We start from the raw sequence: 17,819 nt of genomic DNA on the forward strand, positions 1-17,819 counted from the left end.
GCTGCTCTATAGCTCTGCTCGGGTCTGGCGTCTTGCGTGAAGTTTAGAAAATTGAGGTGACACACGCAAGCACGCAAGGGGGGGCTTGCAACCGCGCAAGGGCTTGCGTTTTGTCTTGCGTCTTGCGTTGTGTCTTGCGTTACCGACTATAAACCAGGCTTTAGTCTTTAAGGCTACGGCTACACGAAAACGTTTTTCACTGTAAACGATACTTTTTCTTATCGTTTGGCTGTCGCGGCCACACGGAGCCGGCGTTCCCACTACACCAAAACGATAGTTTTTGAGAACGGGTTCCAGAGTGGGAAGATTTGAAAACGGGGTCGTTTTGTTTCCATTGTTACAGCGAAAACGGATTCGTTTCTGCGTCATAGCCACATGGCTAACGCAATTCAATTCATTTTTCAATTCATTTTTATTTATATAGCGCCAAATACAACAAATGTCATCTCAAGGCACTTAGATAGTAAGTCCAATTCAAGCCAATTGGAATTCAATTAATTAATAATAATCATAATTCATAAAATAATCCAATTCGTTCATATAGAGCCAATTCAAAAACAATTTCCTAGCTAAGAAAACCAACAGATTGCACTGAAAACTTTTTGTTTTTCGGTCCAATCTCCCGGCCTGAGCGGCGTGCCTGAGGCGACTGTGGAGAGAAACGACTCCCTTTTAACAGGAAGAAACCTCTGGCAGAACCAGAACCAGGAAGGGTGGCCATCCGCCTCGACCAGCTGGGGTTTGAGAAGACAGAAAAAGGGGGGGGGGAAGGGGGGGGGATGGGGAGGGGGGCAGGGGGCCACCGCGACGGCGGCACTGTAACACCATTCAAAGGATATCTGTTGGAACAGGGAAACACGAGTTAATGACCACAATAATATCACATATACATAAAGAGAGTAAAGTGAGGAAAGGTGTGTCAGATGAGGCCCCCCAGCAGTCTAGGCCTATAGCAGCTTAACTATGGGATGTTTCAGGATCACCTGAGCCATCCCTATTCAAGGTAAACACAAGAAACTTGTGCTAACGAAAAAATAAATAATAAAATAAAGTAAAGGACCAGACTCAGTGAGTAATACCCTATACTCCCTATATAGATCTGCTCCTCACACCACAACAACCATCTTTTTACAGCCACAAGCTACCTCAGCCTCTCACCAACTGCACACCAGTCACAGCGGGGTGGGGATGCAAACCCTGGTTCGGGTAGGGGGAGAAATAAAAGAGGTAAGAGAAGCGGGAATGGGATTCAAACCCTGGTTCGGGTAGGGGGTAATGAAAGTATAGAGGGTGCCAGAGGTGGAGGCAGAACAAGACACACTAGCAGACACACTATCAGATTCAACAGACCTAACTATAAGCTTTATAAAAAAGGAAAGTTTTAAGCCTGGTCTTAAAAGTGGAAAGGGTGTCTGCTTCCCGGACATTTACTGGCAGCTTATTCCACAATTGAGGGGCCTGATAACTGAAGGCTCTGCCTCCCATTCTACTTTTAGAAACTCTGGGAACCTCAAGTAAACCTGCAGTTTGGGAACGAAGTGCTCTGTTAGGAAAATATCTTACAATGAGATCTTTAAGATATGATGGAGCTCGGTCATTAAGAGCTTTATATGTGAGGAGAAGAATCTTAAATTCTATTCTGAATTTAACAGGGAGCCAATGAAGAGAAGCTAAAACTGGAGAAATATGATCTCTCCTGTTAGTTCTCATCAGAACTCTGGCTGCAGCATTTTGGATCAACTGAAGGCTTTTCAGAGAATATGTAGGACAGCCCAATAATAAAGAATTACAGTAGTCCAATCTTGAAGTAACAAATGCATGAATTAGTTTTTCTGCATCACTCTGAGACAAGATGTTCCTGATTTTAACAATATTACGAAGGTGAAAGAAGGCAGTCCTAGAAACCTGTTTTATATGCGAGTCAAATGATAAGTTCTGGTCAAAAATAACTCCAAGGTTCCTCACTGTAGAACTAGAAGCCAAGGAAATACCATCTAGAGTAACTATATAGCTAGACAATTTCTCCCTGAAGCGCTCAGGTCCAAAGATAACGACTTCAGTTTTGTCTGAATTTAGCAGCAGACAGTTCTGAGTCATCCAGGTCTTTATGTCTTTAAGACATGCTTGTAGTCTGACCAACCTATTGGTTTCATCTGGTTTTATAGATAAGTACAGCTGAGTATCATCAGCATAGCAATGGAAATTTATGCCATGCTGTCTAATAATGTTACCTAATGGAAGCATGTATAAAGTAAAAAGAATCGGTCCAAGCACAGAACCCTGGGGAACTCCATGACTTACTCTGGTGTGTGAGGAAGATTCTTCATTTACAAGAACAAACTGAAATCTATCAGATAAATATGATTAAATGTGATACGCAGTGACGTATACACATAGGTCAGTGACCAGAACAAAAAGCGGCTTCCATTCAAAATCCGGAAGAAGAAGACAACACAACAAGGACAGACAGCGATCATCATGGACCCCACAACATTGATAGCAGCACTGCTGCAGACACTGCTAACTACAGCGGCGTTGTTGAAGGAACAACGTGAGCTTTGCGCTGGTAGAAGTAGGGGCGTACACGCATGCGCATTGCTTCTTCTATTGTTCTGGTGTAACCGGTGGGGATGGCTTACAGCGCACCTAGAGGTGTTTCGTGTGTACGGCATCGTTTTCATCGTTTTTCATCGTTTTCGTCTGGACCTGTCTTTACAGCAGCGTTGCCGTACGGCCGCAATAATTTTCGTACCTGTTTTCAAAAAAACCCTCGTTTCGTTTTCGTGTAGCCGTAGCCTAAGTCAGCATTGATGGCAGCAATGGCCCTCTGAACGAGTGAATCTTAAAGAAGTGTTAGTGTCGTCTCCACCACCTGTGATCAGAGTCATCACCATGGTGATCACATCAATAGAAGATGAGCTCGTTGGTCTCCCACAGAGAAAGTTAGAAGCAACAGAAAACAGAAAGCGTTTTCTCACCAGACCGCCATCATGGTGCCATCAGACATGTTTCAGCCAATAGCTCGGTTCTGTCTTCATTCCTGCTGTCAGCGGTCCAATAAAGGTCAAATAAGCAGAGAAATAATCTTTGGTAAAACTAAAAGCATCCAAAACAGTGGTGTATCAGTCATTTTAAACTGAGTGCTGAACCTGTGGAGAGAAATAAGTTATATATAGTACATTAACAGCAGTGAGGCATGAAATTGTAAAAAAAAGAAATTGTTAAAAGAAAAATGCTGGTTAAAATTGTCTCTCTTGAGAAAGAGACCTCGTGTCTCATTAGGATTTCCTGTTTGAATAAAGGTTAATACATGAATAAGATGTAAAACACTGTTCCACTTTGCTTCGTATATCTCTGACCAGTGACTGTTATCATTTAGCTGGTCCATTGTCAAATGCTTCACAAAGTATATGTTCCCATAGCGCTACTCTATGGCTAGTTAAAAAACTAAAGTGCTGTAAAACTAACAGTCTTCATTTCCTATGAGCTTTTGCCTCCAAACATGCTTCATCGTCTCAGTTTGGCAGCTAATTAAGTCTAGAGATTGGTGCCGGAACGATGCTGCTGCCAGCTGCTGCCTGCAAAAGCTTTCAGTATTCACTGCTCCTCTTCTTCTGTTAAATGTAGTTTGAAATCTGTTTTAAAGAATCTGAAGAATTCCAAAAAAAATCTGATCTTTCTGTAGTCTTTTTCTTTTTAGCATGGGGGCAGGATTTTTAGCTCAACAGGCTTGGTGAACAGATTCTGATGTTGGGAGCCAGCCAACCAGCCTGGGATAAAAGCAGAAGAACCAAGAGCTACATGCAGAAGGCTTTAAACTTCTTGTTCCAACTCTGATCTCTTCCAGGATGCGGAGGAGTATGCAGAGCTGCCTGTCAGACACAACGAGGACCAGCTGAACAGCCAGTTGGCTCAACAGCTCCCTCTGCAGGTCAACCCCCACTCCTTTGACAGTGCCCACACCAAGACCCACCTGCTGCTGCAGGCGCACTTCAGCCACGCCCAGCTGCCCTGCAGTGACTACACCACTGACACCAAGACAGTGCTGGACAATGCCATTCGCATCTGTCAGGTAGGATCCACTGAGCAGCCGATGCACAGCCTTTTCTTTTGGAGTTTTTAAGCAGCTGATAACCTTGTTCCACCTAATGGGAATCCAGTGAGGGAATGTAGAGAAATGAGGCAGAAACTCCTATGAAAAGCATTTACGGTCATATTTGTAAAGGTGTATGGAATATTACATCAATTTCAGGATATTTTAGATTATAATACATAATGCAGTATTATAGAAATGTGATATTTTGAATAGACTTTTATACCTGATTGGTTGTGACATCCAAAAGAGAAAGCAGCCATGCTTGCTCAAGTGACCCATTAATAAATAGGGATCAAAACTATCATTTCCACACTGAAGAGATCCAAAAAATCTATAATTGCATTGTTATGATAGACCACAACTTTACAGCTAGCGAGGTGACACACACACCAGCAACCGACGGGGATTAGAGGAAATAATGAGGAGAACACGTGTAGAGCAGGGCCGGTCTCCTGGTAGCTAACTCTTGGATGCATGACACTAAAATACATGTAAAACATTGATGTTTAACTATAACAGAAATGAATACATAAGCAATCGATCATGATTGAACATAAATCAATGCTAAACTCTGCAGCACCACTGTGTGAAAAAGTGTGCACTTCCTGTCAGTGACAGGCTGGACTTTGAGCAACTGCCAACAAACACAGGATCACCGTGATGAAAAGTGTAAAAATGCAGCCAGAATCACCCGGGCTCACTCACATCTACCTGTGTATTACAGCAGAGTCCACTCCTTCATGTGTTGTGAACAGTCACTCCTCATTCCTTTCTACTTCCACCTCAAGCTAGCATTCCCCCTGAGGATTTTAGGACAGCTGCAAGGGGAAAATAGTCCTTGTTGTTTGGTAAGGTACAGCTCAGTGAAATAGGTCTCAGTCAGGGACTGTGCTGACAATCACTTAAGGCGGATTTACAGTTGACGTGTCGCTCACGGCGGTGGCGGACCGTGGCGTCAAAATGACGTTTCAGGCATGGCGCTTGCCTTGAAAAGACGGCGCAGCGCGTTGTCGTGCACCAGTCGATTTTTGTAACTTGGCTGCGGCGAGAACGACGAACCGGATGGACCGATGTGAGACCAGGCTCAGTCAGGAGGTGCGTTTGTACAGCAGCTGTACGAAACTGCAGTGAAACAGCACAGGGAGCACGTAAACTCCCAAAACTGGTGCACAGAGATGGGCAGAACTTTGGGGAAAGAGGGAGAGTTCTGTAAGAATGTGTGGAAGAAGCTACGGGACAGATACCTGAAGGCAAAGAAGAGGGCAGAGACTCCAAGTGGTGATGCCGGGGGCTTCAGACCTTCACCTCTTTTAACTGAATTAAAAAATTTAAATTATCCGAATACTGCAGCAGTATCATTAATCACAGTGTTCCTGCTCTTCATTGTTTTCTTCTACACTTTCGTGGTTGTAGAGTAGCGGTAACCTTCACGTAGCAGCGCCACCTCTGTGACGGAGAAAATTGCAACTACTGGCGCATCGATTTGCGCCACTATATATGGCGGGCACGAACTCGTGACGTCATCAACACCGCTCGCGCTAGCAGACGCGGCAACCATGCTAGAGGCTTTATCCCAGTTGGGGTAGATCTCATTGGTTTTGTCAAATGAATCTTAATTTTCTTACTACAGGCCAGGAAGCATCATCACATACAGTTGTAATAAAACTATTTCACTGAAGAACACTCAGTAGAAAATCTCAAGACACAATATGAACAGAGGTACAGCAACAGACTGCCACTCGTGCAGTGCCATTGTGTGCCTTCTAATCCTGTTATCTGTGAAAGCATCAGAATGTAGACGGGTAATTATCCGAGTTGGATGATTCACAGAAACCATTTCCTGCCCAAAAGGAAAAAGGCAGAACTGTATTTCATCAGTTTAAAAGTGAACTCATATTCAAAGCATAGTTGAATTATGTGAGTGCTATTACTGGATGGGTTAGTGAAGGGTACAAAGACTAAGTACCAACTCCATGGAACGTTCGGCACCCGTAAGTGAACTGTGTTTGAACTTGCTGATCCATCTCATGGCAGATATCAGATGGTATATCCAACAGCTCAGATTCTTGTTGTCTGGCAGCCACAGTTTGCTTTATCCATCAGGTTTTCCATGCAGGTTGTTGTGATCTTTGCTTTTTTATTTGAGTGCTGTTTGAAGTCAGGACCCTGTCTGAACGTCTGTTAGCCATTGTCCACAGCATGGAGTGGATGTTTTTGTGTGTGAATATGGACATGTGCTTGTGATTTTCCATGCTGTGTGTCTGGCGGTAATATTGCATGGCTCATGGATGTGGTTACTTCTCTGGTGTCCTGCCATTATCACTTACTGAGATGGTTTGGGTTTCATTTTTTTATTTTTTTAATCATTGAATTGACCTAATAAACACATATTATTACATAGCAGTCTTGTATCTACTCTCTCAATGTGGTCACTTCCAAAAATGAATCATGTCAAACTCAAGATGAGACCCAAAATAAAGGAGAAACAAAGATAATCAAGGTTTATGACATAAAACTCCAACTTTGTTCTCCTCTGTACAAGGCTGAGTCAAACAAAATCAGAAAAAAGTGGGACACGGCGCATCGTTCCTACCAGTTAGTGTGCAGAAAGAAAGCTTGATTAGCGTGTGTGTGTGTGTGTGTGTGTGTGTGTGTGAGAGATGGATTGTTTATGCATCTGGACCAAAGATGGCTAAACCTGTAATGTAATGTGACAGATGTGTTCCTCTCATGCCATATCTGGCAAAGCATCCCCTCATCATCACGTCAAAACTTTTGAACATAGCATTGTAAAGTTGTCATTTTACATTAGAATCCTTTTAAAACATTGATAACATTGCAAATGTTGTAGACACATTAGTCGTTACATTCTTGTTCATCTCATATGAACCGGTGTGAACCAGTTCCATTCCATCCAATTGAAAGGTCATTTCCAGTTAAACAGCTTCTCAGCCTGGGTGGATTGACACCAGAAGTGTAGTTCTTCATACAGTATAATCGATCTAGAAATTCCGCAATGTTCCTAAAAGAAGCTTTGTTGAATGAATGCAGCTGATGTTGCTGTACACTTACTGTATGGTCAGGTAAACTGGGATAGTTTAATAATGCTGACGACTGAGATGTTCTGAGTTGGTCTGTGCTGCATAAATGCATTTTTTCCAGGGTGCAGGTGGTGCTACAGTTGAAGCATTGCTGGTGTTGAAGTTGCATAGAGTTTTTAATGATATGTGTAACTTTGATTTCAATTTTCTTCTCAGGCAATGCTGGATGTAGCTGCTAATGAAGGATGGCTTGTTACAGCCATTAACATCTGTAACCTGCTGCAGATGATTGTCCAGGGCTGCTGGCTGCACAACTCTTCATTACTGACACTACCACATGTAGAACAACACCACCTTTATCTGTTCAGGTAAACTGCTCCACAGGTATCCTTACTGTGCATGTCATCTACGGTACTATAGGCTTTCACAGTCTGGTGTGGCTCATTTAACAGAAGCAATGTGTGCACCACTAGCAGCCTGTTAGTTTCTCTGTTTTCAGCCATCAGCCAACTTTCAGACGAATTAAAAGTACAGATTTTTTTTGCATTTCAGAAAAAGTCCAAACTTTGCTGGATAAGGGAGGTACATATAGGATGCTTCATTGATTAGATTTGATGTGACGCTGCCTCATTACTTCAATTCGCTCTCTTTTTTTCAATCACTCCTCAGGAAATGGGCAAATAAAAAGGGAGCAAGTGATGTTGGAGACTTCAGTGGACCAATCGAAGGACTTCCTGAGCTGATTGCTGCCTGCCATGGCAAAGAAAGCATTTTCAGGGCTGTGGTCAGCCAAGAGTTTCACCCAAATCAGATTGCCCAGGTAAGATGACAAATACTATCAAACCAAGAGTACATGGAAATAGTGATAGAATAGTATTTCCTGACATAAGTGCACATAGTAATGGTAAAAACAAAGTAGTCCCTGTTTTAATTCTCAGATTTTACATACCAGAACATGATTAAAGATTATCTGGTACTTACCAGGTCTTAAAATAAATACCTCGAAACAAAAAGACTAAACATGGCACATGCCATGTTTATTTAATGCAAACAAAGCCCAAAAACAGAAGTGGTGTCTGAAAAACTAACTTACTTCATAGGAATTTTAAAAGTAAGTAGGAGTCAGCTGCTGCTAATTAAACACATTTAATTAGTTGATCTATTAAAGCAGATGTCAGGTTTGGGTGGTGCGAGGCGTAAAAGGACACGGATGCAGACGTCGAAAAGGCAAACCTGGTTTATTATACAAAAAACAAGGTTAACACAAAGCGCGGCGGAGCCGGATGACAAACTAAACTGTGACAAAACAAAACATGACTATGAAAAAACAATGAACTTGACTTGACATGATATAACTTAACTTAGCTTGGCGGGGCATGAAGGGTATGGATGGGTAGGATGTGGCAAACACAATGAGGAAACCTGGAAACTAAATACTGACTGAGTGATGGGTGAGTGAGTGCAGCTGAGGGGAAAAACACAGGTGGTGTGAATGAAGGTGATGGCAGAGCAACAGAAACTATGGGGAAAACATGGCTAAACGAAATACCGGACCTGGACTAGAAAACTAAGGCATAAGAAAAAACTAAAACATGATAAAACAAAAAACTAAAGAGCTAAAACCATGGCGAAAAACCCCATGGACGTGACAGCAGAAGTTCTGTCAGTTTGCTGCCCATCAACCTGGGAAGGGTTATAAGGCCGTTTCCAAACTATTTGGAGTTCATCATTCTACAGAGAGAAAGATTATTCACAAGTGGAAAACATTCAGGACAGCTGTCAAATTTTCCCAGGAGTGGACGTCCCAGCAAGGTCACCCCAAGGTCAGAAACCCAAGAGCTACATCTCAGACTCTGCAGGCCTCAGTTAGCATGTTAAAGGTTAAAGGTCACCCCAAGAAGATGGCAGCACAGCTTAGGTTTGCAAAGCTGCATCTGAGCAAACTACAAGACTTCTAGAACAATGTCCTTTGGACAGACCAGACCAAAGTGGAGATGTTTGCTCCAGCCGCGGCTATTCAGAGACAACACGGGAAGCCGGACAGCCTCTCCCATTCTCTGGCGAAATTGCTACATCTTCAATGTTAAATTGACGATAAAACAGTTATTCACAAAACACAAGATATGCCCAATACTGCATTTACTTTCATAACTCCAACATGTTGTCCTGTAGCTTAATGAAGTGATTTGTTCTGAAATCGCCGCCGTTCACTGAGGAAATCATGTTATGAAGCCGCCACTAACAGCCAGGCTTCCGAGCCGAGGGCTGCCCGGCTTCAGGAGGGGGCGGGAGAGTCAAGTTTTTTTCTACAATTCTAGGTCATCATTGGCTAAATCAACAAAAACTCATCACTTCCGAGGCAGCCCGGCGTCTCTGGGGGTAGATTAGACGTGGGCGTGTCAATATGGGGGGCTGTGTCGTGATAATTGGAGTTAGTGTTTGTCCATCATGAGAGATTCTGTGGCAGCCGAATTTTTAAGCGGGGAGAAGCACGCTGGAACTTCAGTCCCAAAGCGGATACGAAAGAGACTGGTTGTCTGTGAAAGTGCTGTCGGAGTTTCACTCATACTTTTAGTTGTTTCTTTCCAGAATTCATGCTGCCCATTCACAAATGTTACCTTTTTTAAGAATACATACCACCACCATCAAACTCTAAGTATTCATTATGACAGGGAAAAATGCTCCACAGATTCTGATCCAGCCACAGATCCAGCCATTTACAGGACTTAGATTCCATCATACTTGATTTTGGCCTTGCTGTGTGAATTTTCAAAGTCTATACCTTCTTTCTGTGTATTTGCTGGGCATACTTGTCATACTAGACACAGCTATGTTATAACTAATTCTTTTTAACTTTGCTATCTTCTGCTTTGGGATGGGACGAGCCACTACAACCCTGAACGCGTAATATGGGCTTCCCCTGTTTTAAAAGTCAGCAGCCGCCACTGGTTTGCTCATAATGCACAGCAGCACGTTTGGAGGAAACCAAACACAGCATATCAGCACAAACACCTCACACCAGCTGTAAAGCACGGTGGTGGAGGGCTGATGATCTGGGCTGGTTCTGCAGCCACAGGACCTGGGCACCTTGCAGCCACTGAGTCCACCATCAACTCCTCTGGATACCAAAGAGGCCGTCTGTTCCGACAGCTAAAGCTGGGCGGAAACTGGCTCATCAACAGGACAAAGATCCCAAACACAGCAGCAGATCTACAGCAGAATGTGTGAAGAAGAGAAGAACCCAGGTGTTGCACTGGTCCAGCCAGAGTCCAGACCTCAGCCTGACTGATGCTGTGCTGGGACCTTCAGAGAGCTGTGCAGAAACCTCAATGAGCTGAAGCAGCGCTGGAGAGAAGAGTGGGCCGAGATTCCTCCTCAACCAGGAGAGAGACTGAGAACGTCCCACAGGAAACCAGCTGCTGGATCAGGGGTTCACTTAGTTTCTCCCTCACTGCTGCTACCAGCTGCTGGAGCAGGGGTTCACTTAGTTTCCCACACTGCTGCTACCAGCTGCTGGATCAGGGGTTCACTTAGTTTCTCACTCACTGTTGCTACCAGCTGCTGGATCAGGGGTTCACTTAGTTTCTCACACACAGCTGCTACCAGCTGCTGGATCAGGGGTTCACTTAGTTTCTCACTGCTGCTACCAGCTGCTGGATCAGGGGTTCACTTAGTTTCTCACTGCTGCTACCAGCTGCTGGATCAGGGGTTCACTTAGTTTCTCACTCACTGCTGCTACCAGCTGCTGGATCAGGGGTTCACTTAGTTTCTCCCTCACTGCTGCTACCAGCTGCTGGATCAGGGGTTCACTTAGTTTCTCCCTCACTGCTGCTACCAGCTGCTGGATCAGGGGTTCACTTAGTTTCTCACTCACTGCTGCTACCAGCTGCTGAATCAGGGGTTCACTTAGTTTCTCACTCACTGCTGCTACCAGCTGCTGGATCAGGGGTTCACAGTTTCTCCCTCACTGCTGCTACCAGCTGCTGGATCAGGGGTTCACAGTTTCTCACTCACTGCTGCTACCAGCTGCTGGATCAGGGGTTCACTTAGTTTCTCCCTCACTGCTGATACCAGCTGCTGGATCAGGGGTTCACTTAGTTTCTCACTCACTGCTGCTACCAGCTGCTGGATCAGGGGTTCACTTAGTTTCTCCCTCACTGCTGCTACCAGCTGCTGGATCAGGGGTTCACTTAGTTTCTCACACACTGCTGCTACCAGCTGCTGGATCAGGGGTTCACTTAGTTTCTCACACACTGCTGCTACCAGCTGCTGGATCAGGGGTTCACTTAGTTTCTCACACACTGCTGCTACCAGCTGCTGGATCAGGGGTTCACTTAAGGCCGGCGCACACCTTTACGATGTCATCGTTGCATCGTTTGCTGGGTGATCGGCATAACAATTCGGACCGTATTTGACACGCTCGCACGTCCACCGCACACACTTGCGAACCTACGATATTTTTGACCGAATGTTATCACATGACCGAAATAGGAAGCCACAAATCACGTGACTTTCAAACTGAAAATGTCGTAGGCTGTGTTCGAAACCGCCTACTTCTCCTACTATTCCTACTAGTCATACTTTTTTAAGTTCCCGGATGTATACTAGATGCATACTAGATTCGCCGAAATGTTGAGTATTCATCATGAGGTTACTTGTCACACTCAAACTACCCAAGATGCAACGTAACGTGACGTTGCCCATCGCCATTTGAACGGTCAAATTCCGTTAACGGGACGAGAGCAGTCAAAACGGCATAACCGGAAGTGCGTTGCTCACTAGCTCGCTAGCTTTACTAGCGCCGAATTCGTGGGAACAAACTTGTAAATAGCCGGTATTTTGTCAGATTTTCAACACCCTGGGGGTCTAAATGACTACTTTCTCGCCTAAAAATGTTTCAAATGTTGCTAAAGTTATATATTTACAGAGTTTATAGCTTAAACGAAATCAGCTTTTCAGGCCGGCAGATTTCGGCTCGGGCAGGAGTGAAGTGCACTGTGTGTAAACGCTCTGCATACTGTCTGATCGATCAGTATGCCGTTTTCAAGTACGTAGTAGGCGGTTTCGAACACAGCCGTAGTCGTCCAATGTGACTAAGTGCGCTATTCCCATTGGCTGTTTAAATAATCCTGCGCGATGACATCGGAACAGAGACCGCACACACATACGATTGTATTCGGCACAAGGAAAATCCGTACGGAAATATCAAACATGTTTGATTTGCTGCTACCGCACACCTTTACGATTCCCATGCGAAGTCATCGGGCCGACAAAATCGTACACGAATCGTAAAGGTGTGCATCGGCCTTTAGTTTTTCTGAAATGTTGTGAGATAAATAATGATATTTATCTAAGTTGTATTTGCCTAAATGTAAGACCCGGTAAGGACCAGATAATCCTTTATTATTCCCCTACACATTAAATATTAGACTTGCTTATGAAAGACATTATGAATACACTGATTCTGTTCCCACATTAGTGCTTGAAAATCCCACACACTCGTCCACGGACTCACACACCCACTATGCGTTCAGGATCCCCAGTTCCAGCTCCATAGATGGGGTTTACAACTCTGATTTAAGTGCTAATTGCTGCACTAATGAGTGTCCGGGCACGGCAACAGGCCTTTTGGCTTTACCCTATCAGTGCCAACCCCCCCCATAGAGTGGCAGCCTCACTAATTAAATAATTAGATGTGCAGCAGCGTTCCTGTCTGACTTGCTCAGGGAAAGTAATCCTCACATAAATAGCTTTTTTTGGGTGAATCATACAGGCTTTCCTCCTCCTAGTCCTCAATATGCTGTCATACACATGCACACACACATGCACATGCACACGCACACACACACACACACACGCACATGCACACACACATACGCACATATACTCATCTTTTTTTTCTGTCTGTTTCTTTATCTTTTTCTGTCTTATGTCTTCCTCATAATGAGGCTTTTAGGTTGAAGCGAATGTTAAATTCTCCATGAAAACCGTTTTTCTCTGTTTTGACTGTTCATCAGTGGTTCAGAAGCAAAGCAGACATTACAGTAAATAGCATCTGATTCCAGCATGAATTCAATTCAATTCATTTTTATTTATATAGCGCCAAATACAACAAATGCCATCTCAAGGCACTTGGATAATAAAGTCCAATTCAAGCCAATTGGAATTCAATTCATTGTAATCATAATTATTCATAAAATAATCCAATTCATTCATATAGAGCCAATTCAAAAACAATTTCCTAGCTAAGGAAACCAACAGATTGCACTGAAACTTGTCTTCGGTCCAATCTCCCGGCCTGAGCGTGCCTGAGGCGACTGTGGAGAGAAACGACTCCCTTTGAACAGGAAGAAACCTCTGGCAGAACCAGACTCAGGAAGGGTGGCCATCCGCCTCCACCAGCTGGGGTTTGAGAAGACAGAAGGGGGGGGGGCACTGTAACACCATTCAAAGGATATCTGTTGGAACAGGGAAACACGAGTTAATGACCACAATAATGTCACATATACATAAAGTGAGGAAAGGTGTGACAGATGAGGCCCCCCAGCAGTCTGGGCCTATAGCAGCTTAACTATGGGATGTTTCAGGATCACCTGAGCCATCCCTAACTATAAGCTTTATCAAAAAGTTTTAAGCCTGGTCTTAAAGGTAGAGAGGGTGTCTGCTTCCTGAAGCCAAACTGGCAGCTGGTTCCACAGAGAGGGGCCTGATAACTGAAGGCTCTGCCTCCCAAACTGGCAGCTGGTTCCACAGAGAGGGGCCTGATAACTGAAGGCTCTGCCTCCCAAACTGGCAGCTGGTTCCACAGAGAGGGGCCTGATAACTGAAGGCTCTGCCTCCCAAACTGGCAGCTGGTTACACAGAGAGGGGCCTGATAACTGAAGGCTCTGCCTCCCAAACTGGCAGCTGGTTCCACAGAGAGGGGTCTGATAACTGAAGGCTCTGCCTCCCAAACTGGCAGCTGGTTCCACAGAGAGGAGCCTGATAACTGAAGGCTCTGCCTCCAAAACTGGCAGCTGGTTCCACAGAGAGGGGCCTGATAACTGAAGGCTCTGCCTCCCATTCTACTTTTAGAAACTCTGGGAACCTCAAGTAAACCTGCAGTTTGGGAACGAATTCAGCATTGTTGTGAGAGCAACATACGTACAGTATGATGTGAACAGCTCATGTTTGACATGCGTACAGTATGATGTGAACAGCTCATGTTTGACATGCGTACAGTATGATGTGAACAGCAGTCGTGTCCCCCCGTTCAGGCCTGGTCCTTCCTGAGTCATCTGCCTGTGCTGGAGGTTCAGATGAGCATCAAGGGCTGGTGGGAGGAGAGCCAGGAGCAGCTGGAGCGGCGGCTCCCTGCTGCAGCTGCTAACCTGAGAGAGGACAGCAGCTGGATGGATGTCCACGCCGACCAGGAGTACGTTCTGCACGTGTCACTGCGACGGATCAATGTGGGCCAGCAGAGGGTCAGTGGGCCTGGCTTTAGCCTGGTTTCCGGCAGCTTTTACTCACTGTTCTAGTCATAGTGGATCACTGTTCAAATGAAAAGCTAGAAATAGTGGAGAAATGTCGTGAAAAAAACAATGCATAGTTCAGATAGTTCACCATCCTTCAGATGAAAAGATATGAACCCATGTTCCAGTGTAGTGAAATGCTTCCATCTTATTCACCGTGTTGGTGTCTCATATAAACTAGTTAATCAGGCATATTACCTTGTTGCTATGTTTAAAGATGATCTGATGTTAGACATTTCGAACAGCTTTAACTGAACAGTGTGTTTTCCAGAGGTCCAGGACTGAAGCATTTGTCTGTTCTTTCAGAGGAAGCAGGACAGTAAGGCCCAGGCTCCCAGGTTCCCCAAGATGAAGGACGAGGGCTGGATCCTTGTAATGGGGGAGGTGGATCGCAGGGAGCTGCTGGCTGTCAAACGGCTCGGATATGTGCGCAATCATACATCTGTGTCTGTGGCCTTCTATACACCAGAAAAGACCGGAAAGTAAGCTGCTGTACAAACTCAAACTGTTTAAGCTAGCTTTCCCAGTGTGAAGTCAGACTGGTCTACGTTATTTTCCTGTGAGAACCTTTTGATCAGTAGCAGATACATCACAGCTTTCTCGTGAAATACGTTCCCATCTACTTAACAGTTTATGAGGGGTGGGGAGGTGTTTGATAAACAACAATGTTCATCATTGTTATCGCTTCAGAGGGGACGGCTCAGGCTGAAAGAGCTCCTTCTTTTCCAACTGAAAACATGATTGTGTGAAGGGATCCAGTCCCCACGGAACGGGGAGAAAGCCATCCTATCTTTTTCAGATTGCTCAAATGATATTTTCTTTCATGTTTGAAAGAAGAGGCAGTAAGTTTCTAAAACAGCTTCTAATTTGTAGCAACTGTTGGTGAAACTGTTTGAAACCGTTGAGCATTAAAGAGCTGATTGTGCTTGAACCTTGACATCAGCACAACACCTGAGGCACACTGCATTCCTCGCTCTAAACAGGAAGTGTCCTCACTGAGAGAAATGACACCAACACATGGAGAATAGCACTAGAAGCGTTAATACCACAGGCACAGTAAAGTGGTCCCACGCAGAACTTAAGTTTTTCTATCATTTGCAGTAATGGTTGATTATTTGGTTTTGATGGGTCGTACAGCTGCCTAAAGAGACACAACTGTTTACCAGGAGCTCTGCGACGGGCCAAAGCAACATGGCAGGGCCCACTGCTCTAGCTACTGCTCCATCAGTCTGAGGCTCCTGCCCATTCATCAGCTTGACAATGACAAACACAGATTTAGCTTAATCCACATTTGGTACATTTAGTAACAGGTGTTCCTATCAGTAGGCGGGGCAAATAAACTATAGGGGGTAGTGTGTTGACTTTTCAGCTGGGATTGTGGGTATTTAGTCTTTACCAGCACAATGTGAGTATTAGCACCTACGTTTGGTGCGCTAACAACAGCAGACACAGCTTTGTTTACTGCTTGCAGGTGCATCTACACACTGTATGTGATGAGTGACAGCTACCTGGGTCTGGATCAGCAGTATGACCTCCACCTGAATGTAACCCCACCCAGCATCGCAGCCCAGGTCAACACGGAGGTGACGGACTCCCCTGTGCCTCAGCTGAGGACCTGAGGCGGCCTCCAGCAGCAGGGCAGTTGTGTGATCAGCAGCTGAGCATCATGGTGGGGCGACTGGCATCCGGCTGGGCCCACTTTGGATCAGCTTCCTTTATTTACTTCTGTGTTAGTTCCTAATTCTGTGTTGTGAAAGGATACCGTTCTGCTGTCAGAAAAAGTGCATTTTCTCTGGATTGGTTCATATAAGTTTTACATTTAGGATTTGAAAAATAATTCTGCTGGATGTTTCTTATTTCCACTGTCTCCCCAAAGGTCTGTTTCCCAACTGTGTTTACTCTGGAGCTGCCTTTCCCAGTTAAGAGGATGGGAACAGTTTAAAACAGCCAACAGTGTGTAGTTTCATACTAACTGAGGGAGGCAGCCCTAAGATGGAATAGAGCTGCTACACGTCCGTTCTGTTGGAGCAATCTGGGCTCCACAGGCATTTTCTCACAACATGTGACAGAGGCCACTACACAGGAGCTTCCACCATGATGAGAACAAAGAAGCACTGCTTTTACTCCATACCATAATTAGTTCTTCCCGTTGCTCTGCAGATGGTTCAACATGTTGCAAAAAGCTGATGTAAATATTGCCGTACATTGTCAGAAGTCCATTTTGGGATATATCAAGATGATGCCATGATTTGTGCTTCTGACTACAGCAGCAGCCACCTGGGACTCCGTCTGAAGCAGCTGCAGAAAAGCAGAGTTTTCTTTTTCTTTTAGTTATGCAGGCAGAAATAATCTGAAACCTAAAACCCATTCATGGACTGAGCCTTAAGTCAGCCACTGTGGCCTTACAGAGAAAATACATCTTCAGAAGATTGATGGTTATAATTTGTCTGACATGGAGTTAAATGTTGCAAAATGCACAAAATCTATAAAAATCCTTTTTTATTTTGTTATTTCATGTATATTTGTGTTAGGAGTCTTAAATGAGACAGTGGTGTGCAGAAAGCTGGCTTTATTGTGCTGAAGGGATTTCAGTGCAGGTGTGGGAAACACCCAGCGTGTGGGGCTGCACTCACATCCATTAAACTGACCCTCAGCTGACAACTGTGGATCTCACACCTCAGCCTCCCGGGACACACCAGGCAGCAGCACCAAACTGCATCCCAGAGCCAGCTTTCAAATCTTTGACTTTGTGTTGGAATTCAGATGGAGAAGCAGAATGTACAGGGGTTTCTGAAATGTTTAAAGCAGTGCTGCCTAAGCCTGTGGTTGAACTGTAAACAGCATTTTGAAAATAAAATCTGATGCCACACCTGATCCTCTCTGTGGCTGTCATGTCCACCCACATTTCTGATTTCATGTTGTCATCATCTAGAATGTACTGCATCTGACTTTTGTCTCAGCCTGGAGAGCACACATCCTGCCAGAGGTTGAGTCTGGGTCTGTGGTCAGGTCCAGTGATGCAGGTTAGTGACCAGGAAACGACTTCTCTGTGTGATGATAGCACATTCTGTTAACAGGAATATACAGTGCTGATCCTGTACAGGCTTATATCCAACACATGCAGTTCCAGTGGGCAGATACATGCAGCTGTAAGGGTCTGCAGATGCTCAG

The 17,819-nt window shown here is 44.7% G+C and overlaps 1 protein-coding gene across 2 annotated transcripts in view; it reads left to right on the forward strand.

Moving 5' to 3' along the window:
- Positions 1–17,550, forward strand: part of ascc3 (activating signal cointegrator 1 complex subunit 3) — a 210,634-nt gene extending 193,084 nt beyond the window's left edge. For both annotated transcript variants that reach the window (XM_075464657.1, XM_075464658.1), the window contains 6 exons: positions 3,848–4,072; positions 7,354–7,505; positions 7,807–7,957; positions 14,394–14,600; positions 14,955–15,130; positions 16,120–17,550. In XM_075464657.1, the coding sequence (XP_075320772.1) occupies positions 3,848–4,072; positions 7,354–7,505; positions 7,807–7,957; positions 14,394–14,600; positions 14,955–15,130; positions 16,120–16,267 (1,059 nt within the window). In that variant the 3' untranslated portion in view covers positions 16,268–17,550. The remainder of the gene's footprint in view (positions 1–3,847; positions 4,073–7,353; positions 7,506–7,806; positions 7,958–14,393; positions 14,601–14,954; positions 15,131–16,119) is intronic.
- Positions 17,551–17,819: the final 269 nt, after the last annotated feature.

Source organism: Odontesthes bonariensis, chromosome 5, assembly GCF_027942865.1.
Source record: "Odontesthes bonariensis isolate fOdoBon6 chromosome 5, fOdoBon6.hap1, whole genome shotgun sequence".
Taxonomy (NCBI): domain Eukaryota; kingdom Metazoa; phylum Chordata; class Actinopteri; order Atheriniformes; family Atherinopsidae; genus Odontesthes; species Odontesthes bonariensis.